General features: G+C 51.2%; 1 protein-coding gene across 3 annotated transcripts in view; it reads right to left on the bottom strand.

Annotated features, from left to right (window-relative positions):
- Positions 1-8,422, bottom strand: part of LOC102935695 (cryptochrome DASH) — a 32,503-nt gene extending 24,081 nt beyond the window's left edge. For 2 of the 3 annotated variants that reach the window (XM_043541616.1, XM_043541615.1), the window contains exons 1-4: positions 8,169-8,327; positions 5,702-5,874; positions 2,567-2,660; positions 557-687 (exon numbers count right to left, since the gene is read on the bottom strand). In XM_043541616.1, coding sequence (XP_043397551.1) covers positions 557-687; positions 2,567-2,660; positions 5,702-5,874; positions 8,169-8,237 — 467 coding nt within the window. In that variant the 5' untranslated portion in view covers positions 8,238-8,327. Of the gene's footprint in view, positions 1-556; positions 688-2,566; positions 2,661-5,701; positions 5,875-8,168 lie in introns of all 3 variants that reach the window. The other variant, XM_037891165.2, reaches the window with a different exon arrangement.
- Positions 8,423-9,497: the final 1,075 nt, after the last annotated feature.

The following is a 9,497-nucleotide window of genomic DNA, read 5'->3' on the forward strand; positions in this document are numbered from 1 at the left end:
AGCAAACTGTGCCCTGGGGGGAGGCGAAAACAAGTAAATGCCCTCCCATCACTGGTGCACATAGGCCAATAGGCCCCTCCCCTCCTGGTACAGAGGGGCCAACAGGTCCCTCCCCAGAGGTGCAGGTGGGCCAAGAGGCCCCACCCCTGCCCATTGGTGCAGGTGGGCCAACAGGCCCTTCCCCTCCCCCTTCCCTCCTATGTGGTGCAGGTGGGCCAACAGACACCACCCCTTCCTTCCCATGTGGTGCAGGGAAGCCAAACAGGCCCCGCCCCTCCCCATTGGCACAGGTGAGCCAAAAGGCCCAGCCCCTTCCCTCCTATGTGGTGCAGGTAAGCTAAACAGCCCACACACACACACCCTGGTGCATATGAGCCAAGAGGCCCCTGGGGCAAAGCCTCAGCTGGTGTACATTGTTGCCATAAATCCATTAAAGCCAACAGAGCTATGACAATTTATACTGAGGATCCGTCCCCTGACCTGGCAGTGAACGCAGTGGCAGAGGGGAGAATGGGCAGCATCCCCACGCACAGAGTGAAGGCAGAGATCAGCCTACCTGGAAATGTGGCTGAACGGCAGGTCGTCCCGGTGATAGAGAGTGGATGCCCAGAAGGTCTGGATCTTCACCCCATGCTGAGCGCACACCCGCTGCAGCGCCTTCTCCACGTCCAGCTCCTCTTTCGTCGCCTAGCACCAACGGGGACAAAAGCAGAGACATGCTCTTCTGTCTGCGCACCCAACGTGCAGCTGAGAGCATCTGGGGTGCCTCATGCACACTGACCCCCACTCCTATGTCCTCCCCTTTGCCAGATTTGGCTTTGGCCTCAATCCCTCGCACCCCTCCCTTTAAGAGATGAGCACAACCAAAATGCCAACAATTCCTATAGACATTATATCCTGGGTTTCATTTATTAGATCAACACACATCAGCTGTACCCAGCTGCCCCTCGACCTGTCTGCTATTACAGCCTGATCCCGCACCCATGGTAGCCAATGAGAGTCCTGCCATTGACTACACAGGCCTTGGATCAAGCTCTTAGTTGACCAATTTCTTGTAGGCATCAGAAAAGAGTTGGTTGTTGGGAAGGAATTTGAAGGAGAAGAGGAACAGCTCAAGGAGAGTGATTCATGTGCAGAAGGCAATGTGGCAGAAGGCATAAAGGACTGGGGCCATGGCCCACTGATATCCAGGGGCATCTTGCCACTCACTGCAGTGGGCTGTGCATCATGCCCAGATAGAGTTGCAGGATGGATGGTCGAGACAGGCGCTGTTGGCGGAGCCAGGAGTCGATGTGACAAGATGGGGTAAGTAGGGAGGAGCACAGCTGTGATGGACCTTAAACGCGGATTAAACTGCTTGTGCTGGGTGGATTAATGGATTTTTAAATCCAGATCAAAGCAAAGGGATGAAGTTCTGGCCTTCCCAAGGGCTGTGGCTAGGGTTGCCAACTCTGACTGAAACTATTCCGGGAGATTTTTTTCCCCCAGCATGACGTAGTGTCATTTCCTTAAAATATCCTATTAAAATCTCCCAGATTGCTTTCAACAATCCCCGGGAGATCGATGCTGATTCCAGGAGACTCCAGGCCACTCCTGGAGGGTTGGCAACCTTAACTGTGGCTGTGATTCAGACTGGTGGCTAGGGACATTGCAAGTTTCCAATAGCCACTCACAATTAGCTCGCTGAGAATAAGCTGACACAGCCCCCATCACTGCTCCAAACCATACACCTGGCTCCCTCCTCAGCCCTGTTCTGGCCTCTGACACGCAGATGGGCAGTTCCGATTCTATCCAGAAGAGGGTAGTGGTGGCCCCTACGAGCCAGCCAGTTCATCATCATGACACTTCTACTTCTCTGACTGCAGGAAAATAGCCTGCTTCTTCCTCCTTGCCCCTGCAGCTGCTATATCAGAGCAGTCAATTCCCTAGTTTCCTGGTGAGCTCCTCCTCCAGATCTGCTGTGCAGAAATCGGTGGAGCTCCACTTCTGCCAACAGATCGACGTCCCACCAACAGGACAAGTTTCTCCTCTTTTGCTTCCTCACCGTTCTCCATCTGAATGCAGGGGCACCCTCCCTGCCTCCACTTCCCTATACACAGCTAGGCTGGGCTCTTTGCTGGTGCCCCCTTGCTCCCGCTGTACTCTGCCTGCCTGCCTGCCTGCTGCTGGCTCCCAGTCTGAGCAAGGAGCCAGGGTGTGGCAGTGTATGCCCATCATTTCTGCAGTTCGAGAGGCACACAGCAGTTTCCAGTCGGAGGGAGAATATTGCTCCACCTTTGAGTCTCAGCCCTCCAGCATCCAGAAACTGCTTTCCTCCAAAGCACAGTGCCTCCGAGTGGTCACTCACAACCAGCAACCTGTACCCTGTACCCACAATTGATTCCCATCAGCCACTCGGACCTAAGACCTCCCTTGGAATTAGCCAGCTCCAAGGGGTTAAGACATGACAGTAGCAGAGAACATCAAGGACTCTGAATTCACAGGCCAGGCAAGTCCAATACTGCCCTGCACTAAATGTTCTTGCCAATTTTATGCTGAGCCGACATGGTTCAAACCTTTCCTTTACCTCTTCATGGAAAGCCACGGCAGCAACGGTGCCCAGCTGCGTAATAAGATCATGAACCACATCTTCCGGATTCCCTTTCCTTACCACCAAATTACTGCAGACACACAAAATTGGAATGAATTAGGCTTTATGCTATTATTTATTATTATTAGTATGACCGTGGTACCTAGGAGCCCCAGTCAGGGACCAGGACCCCACTGTGCTAGCACAGAACAAAAAGATGGTCCTGCCCCAAAGAGCTTGCAGAGTAAGTATGAGACAAGAGACACCAGCTGGATACAGCCAGAGAGAGGCAGGGGCATAAAAAAAGAGACAATATTTATTATTGCCTCTCTTGTCCTTTCTTCTCCTTTCCCCCATTTTCATCTGCACATGGACCTCACTGTTTATGACCTGTTGAATGCAGACTGTTTGGGACAGGGGCGGTGTCTGCACTTGTGTTCGTAAGGCACCTATCATGCCTTTGGGTGAGTGGGAGAAAAGATTAATTTATTAACATCAAGCAAAGCAGTGCAGTGACTCTGGGTAGCTCCGCGATAGTTAAAGCCACACTGTCAGGACATAAGAACTTAAGAACAGCCACACTAGGTCAGACCAAAGGTCCATTTAGCCCAGTACCCTGTCTTCCAACAGCGGCCAGTGCCAGGTGCTTCAGAGGGAATGAACAGAACAAGCAATCATCGAGTTTAAATCACCAATTTAAACTCAATACTTAGGACAATTTAAACTCAATGGTTAGCTTATGCAAAAACACTGCTTCAAGAAAGAGCTTGGCTGGGTTTAGGTGGGGGACGTACAGAGACATGCTGTGGAAATGGTTGTTCCCCTCTACATGCTCACAATGGACGTGAAAGGAGAGTTATGCATGGAGGAGCACCACTATGCATGGATCTAAAGTGAGGGAGAGTTACGATCTGGTCTGTTAATACTACGGCATTGAAAGGACATGCCAAATATTAACAGATGGAGTATAGATCTGAATGATCTTAAAAATCAGAGGTCTTTGCCATTTGAGCTAAAGAAGAATCTCTTATCTGCAGAGATGTTAGGTCTTATATATGGCCTTTGTGAGTCAGTCGCAAGGCATCACATGTGTTTGAGCAGTTCTGATTCTCTCCAGTACAGGCCAGTGGCACATCCTGGCCTGTTCATTAGGATTGGTCCTCCTAAACGAGCATAACCCCTTTCATGGACCATAGTGTATTGCAGACCTAAAGGTATTCTTCAGGTGTTGTGATCCACAAACTGTCACCACTGCACCCCCTCAGGAGAGGGGCAAGCCAGCTGCTGCATATTCTGCTACCCAAGGATTAACGTTATCTTGCTGTGATAATAATAAAATGAAGAAAAAGGTGCTTGGAAAATTTTAGATTCTAATAACTTTCCCTGACCAGCATGGACAAGATGATTTTCCTGAGGACTGTATTATCAGTGGCATAACACTGAGCTATGGGCTACACAGAAAGCCACGGCCCCTGCTGGTCTGAGAAAACATCTTTCATACAACAAGGGCTCAAGCTAACCACTAGATGAAACTCCCTAGGGATAGGAAGGATGGTCCAGTGGTTGGAGCACTGGCTTGACACTAGGGAGACCAGTGTGCAACTCCCTCCTCTACCACAGATTTCCTGTTATTTAGCCAATCTGTGCTTCAGTTTCCATCTGTAAAATGGCGATAAAAGTACTTTATCACACAAGGGTGTTGTGAGAATAAATACTTTATATAATGTGAGGTGCTCAGATGTTATGGTAATGGAGGCCATACAAGAATCTTAGATAGACAGATATCCCATAACTGCTGACCATGGGGTTTCTTGCATAATCTTCTGAAACATCTGGTGCTGGCTGCTGCCAGAGACAGGCTACTGGGCTAGCATGGGGATTCCTGTGTTTTTATGGTACTAGTAACAGGTGCTCAAACGTGCTTGTCACCAGCATTGCTTGCTCCATAGGACAGACAAGTCTTAAGGAAGAGGAGGTGGGAGAAGAATTTTAGTTATAAGCTAGGGACGCATCAACTAGAAGTAACGGAGGAGGAAAAGGACCTTGGAGTATTGGTTGATCATAGGATGACTATGAGCTGCCAATGTGATATGGCTGTGAAAAAAGCTAATGTCATCTTGGGATGCATCAGGAGAGGTATTTCCAGTAGGGATAAGGAGGTTTTAGTACCGTTATATAAGGCACTGGTGAGACCTCACTTGGAGTACTGTGTGCAGTTCTGGTCTCCCATGTTTAAGAAGGATGAATTCAAACTGGAACAGGTACAGAGAAGGGCTACTAGGATGATCCAAGGAATGGAAAACTTGTCTTATGAAAGGAGACTCAGGGAGCTTGGCTTGTTTAGCCTAACTAAAAGAAGGCTGAGGGGAGATATGATTGCTCTCTATAAATATATCAGAGGGATAAATACCAGAGAGGGAGAGGAATTATTTAAACTCAGTACCAATGTGGACACAAGAACAAATGGATATAAACTGGCCACTAGGAAATTTAGATTAGAAATTAGACGAAGGTTTCTAACCATCAGAGGAGTGAAGTTTTGGAATAGCCTTCCGAGGGAAGTAGTGGGGGCAAAAGATCTATCTTGCTTTAAGATTAAACTCGATAAGTTTATGGAGGAGATGGTATGATGGGATAACATGGTTTTGGTAATTAAATATTCATGGTAAATAGGCCCAATGGCCTGTGATGGGTTTTAGATGGGGTAAGATCCAAGTTACCTGGGAAAGAATTTTCTGTAGTATCTGGCTGATGAATCTTGCCCATATGCTCAGGGTTTAGCTGATCGCCATATTTGGGGTCGGGAAGGAATTTTCCTCCAGGGCAGATTGGAAGAGGCCCTGGAGGTTTTTCGCCTTCCTCTGTAGCATGGGGCACGGGTCACTTGCTGGAGGATTCTCTGCTCCTTGAGGTCTTTAAACTACAATTTGAGGACTTCAATAGCACAGATATAGGTGTGAGGTTTTTTTGTAGGAGTGGTGGGTGAAATTCTGTGGCCTGCGTTGTGCAGGAGGTCAGACTAGATGATCATAATGGTCCCTTCTGACCTAAATATCTATGAATCTATGAATCTATGAACAAAGTGGGTTAAATAATAAAACAGACTCATGTTTATGACAAACCCCCCTGTACCTTCCTTTTTTCTTGAGTGTTTGCCTTAGATCCTTCACGCTTTCCAGTAAAAATTTGAGCCGATGAGGCCCAGTCTTTGGGAAACCATAGTAATAGGTTCTTAGGTACTGTCTTGGATCAAAGCAGTAGAGAGGAATGATATAGTCTGCGTTATTCTGAGCCCAGTGTAGTACCTGGAAATACAGAGAGGAGCAGTTAAAGACGTCAGTGCTCCAGGTGTTTTCTTTCTGTACAGCAATTCATAGCACCATTTCAATTTTCCTTTATTCAGACTCATCATGAAAAAGGAAGACATGCAACTGGATATTGTACTATAGCTTTATTATATTATAGGGTCTCTCTCTTCCAGGGCCTGATCCTGCACAGACTTTGTAGGCAAAACTCCCATTGACTTAAAAGATACCAGGATCAGAGCCCCAGCGTGTCTATCACCTTGGTATCCAGATGCCAGTTATAAAAATTAGACTTCCTCAAAGGGGCTTATACAGCACCAAGGTGAAAGGTAGGTACGTCCATGCCGATTGAGTCAGTAATCACATCCCCATAGAAGTGCCTCAAGGCTAACCAGGGAATGCTGCTGCTCTTACAGCTGTCCCCTCCAACCTCCCCTTTCCCATGCACAGAGCCAGAACCCTTCATCGCAGTTACCACAGGGCATGGGGGCACTGAGGCAGTGACGGGGCACTCTCCTATGCCATCCCCACTCTTGCCCCAGGCTGGGATCTCCTGGACTCTCAGACCCTCTGCTGGCAGGAGGAGAGATTAAAACGTGGCCCTAATTTAATGGGCTAAAATGTGTGGGCAGCGTCCACAATAAGGGTCAGCGTGCAGGGCATGAAAGACCCCATGGCAATATCTGTAATAGGGGTGGTGCTATCCCCAGAGTTCTGGTCAAATTCCAACCTCGGTAATTGCCGCTGGCCTCCCTGGTCGCTATCTTAAAGCAAAAAAACTTCAAATCCAGACTCCAGCGAGAAACTGCTGAATTGGAATCCATTTGCAAATTGGATACTATTAATTTGGGCTTGAATAGAGACTGGGAGTGGCTAAGTCATTATGCAAGATAGCCTAACCCCCCCCCCCCCAAGACGTTCTGGTTAAACTTGGATTATTGCTGTGCACATTGTAAGATGAGCTATTGCCAGCAGGACAGTGAGTTTGTGTGTGTGGTTTTTGGAGGGGGGTGTGGGGGGGGGGGGGTGAGAAAACCTGGATTAGTGCTGGAAATGACCCACCTTGATTATCATGCGCATTATAAAGAGAGGTTTCAAAGAGAGTGAGTTTGTATGTGTGTGGGGGGGGGGAAGGGTGAGAAAACCTGGATTTGTGCTGGAAATGGCTCTACTTGATGATCACTTTAGATAAGCTGTTACCAGCAGGAGAGTGGGGTGGGAGGAAGTTTTGTTTCATGGTCTCTGTGTGTATATAATGTCTTCTGCAGTTTCCACGATATGCTATGCATCCGATGAAGTGAGCTGTAGCTCACGAAAGCTCATGCTCAAATAAACTGGTTAGTCTCTAAGGTGCCACAAGTACTCCTTTTCTTTTTACGAATACAGACTAACACGGCTGTTACTCTGAAACCTCTAGTCATGCAGGACACTGGTAGCATTGCTATGTGCTGCTCAGAGCTCTGCCTTTCACCGCCAAAGATCCCTATAGGTCCCACCCCTACCTCGCAGGGATGATTAGGGTGACCAGATAGTAAGTGTGAAAAATCGGGACGGGAGGATGGGTAATTGGCACCTATATAAGAAAAAGCCCCAAATATCGGGACTGTCCCTGTAAAATTGGGACATCTGGTCACCCTCGGGATGACAGGTTTCAGAGTGGCAGCCGTGTTAGTCTGTATTTGCGAAAAGAAAAGTAGGACTTGTGGCATCTTAGAGATTAACCCATTTATCTGAGCATGAGCTTTCGTGAGCTACAGCTCACTTCATCGGATGCATCCCCTGGGTTTAGCAGGCCAGTGCTCAAACCACGGAGCTATCCCTCCCTCCCTCCCGCCCGCCATCATTCCGGGACACCAGCGAGCCCCTTTCCCCCCCCAAATGGCCCTGCCACCCGCCCCGCTTCCCCCTCTCCAAACCCAGCCGCCGGCTCTGCCCTGGCGGCCCCAGCTCAGGATAGGGTCCCCCAGCCCGCTCAGGGCCCGGCCTCGGCCCCGCAAGCCCCGGCTCTCAGCAGCGGCCCCGGGGGCGGAGCTCAGAGGCGCCCGAGTTACATAAAGCCACGTGCGGGCAGCCGGGACAACAACTGCACAGCGGCCTGGGGCCGGGCTCCCGGCGGGGGCGCGGGGCTCGGCGCCCGGGGACGGCCCAGCCCAGCCCGTACCCCTCACAGCGCCCGGCGCTCCGCGGGCGCCAGCCGCGCCCCCAGTCCGGCCCGGCCCAGCCCAGCCCAGCCCGTGCCCCTGACAGCGCCCGGCGCCCCCAGCCCGGCCCGCGGCGCCGCCGCCTGCCCCCACCTCGTTGTCGTGGAAACGCAGGTCGTGGCGCAGCAGGCAGATCACAGTCCTCGGCCCGGCCCCCGACATGCTGCGGGCAGCCCCCCGCGGTGGCCCGGCTGGGAGGAGGAGGAAGAGGAGCCGCTCCGCCTCCCGCAGCCCCGGCCCGGCCCCTTGCCGCCGCCGTGCTACGCCCGGCCCCGGCCCCGCTGCAGAGACCGGGCAGGGCGACGAGGGCGGGGCCCCACCTGGGTGCTCAGCCTTCAGTGCCGACGTCCGGGGCCTGGTTGCCAGGTGGGGCCACCTAAAGGCAGATTTAGACACTCCGAGCCCCCTTTTTGGCCTGCAGCTACCCCTGTCCCCACAACACTGAAGGCCCACGTAGCAGGGCCGCAGTGTGTCTCTAGTCTAAGGGTGATTGGGGTATCTTAAATGTTAACAAACAACACCCCACAAACAAATCGGTCAACTCAAACCAATATCCCCAGCTGAGATTTTCCCCTGAAAAAGAAGAGCCAGAAATGCCATGAAGTCCACTATGGGATTTGCTCCTGCTGTTGACTTTGGGCAGCGGCATGAAACCTTCAGAGATGGAGAGAGAAATTGTTACCAAAGCGTTCTCTGTCCATGCTGACAGCCTGGAAAATAGACCCAAACTATGTCTACACCGGCACTTCTGTCGGTATAACTTATGTCCCTCAGGGGTGTGAAAAAACACCCTTCTGAGTGACATAAATTACACCGACAGAAGTGCCGGTGTGGACAGCACTATGTCGGCGGGAGACGCTCTCCCACTGTTAAGGCTGATTCCCTCCTCTGGCACATTGAGTGCAGAAAGTGGGTGCCCACAAGGACTTTAAAAATTAATACTTACCACTCCAGGCTTGTGTGACACAGTAGGAAGCGGGGCGGATTGACCTGGGACTGTCGCAGGGGAGTTTTACTGGGATTGTTTGCATTGGGGATGGGGTAGCAGGGGGTGACTTTACTTGAGGGACGATACCTGAGCCTGTAACCTGAGCCAGGAGAGGGGTTGGGGCTAGGAGACACCTTTGCCCGGGGAAACTGGAGGAGGAGCCGGGGGGGGGGGGCGCGGGGGAGGCTGCGTGAGACTGCTGGAGGCGGTTTCAGTTTGGAGCGGTCTGGGGAATCAGAGGGAGCCCCAGGGCTGGGGTCTAAGCTTCCTGCCCCCCCCAGAGGGACCCGACTGAGGGGTCCTGTTTGTACCTACAAGCTCTGTTTGGGACTGTGTTCCTGTCGTCTAATAAACCTTCCATTTTACAGGCTGGCTGTAAGTCACGGAGAATCGCAGGAAGAGGGGGGTGCAGGGCCCTGACTCCGCCACACTCC

Source organism: Chelonia mydas, chromosome 2 (genome assembly GCF_015237465.2).
Source record: "Chelonia mydas isolate rCheMyd1 chromosome 2, rCheMyd1.pri.v2, whole genome shotgun sequence".
Taxonomy (NCBI): Eukaryota; Metazoa; Chordata; order Testudines; family Cheloniidae; genus Chelonia; species Chelonia mydas.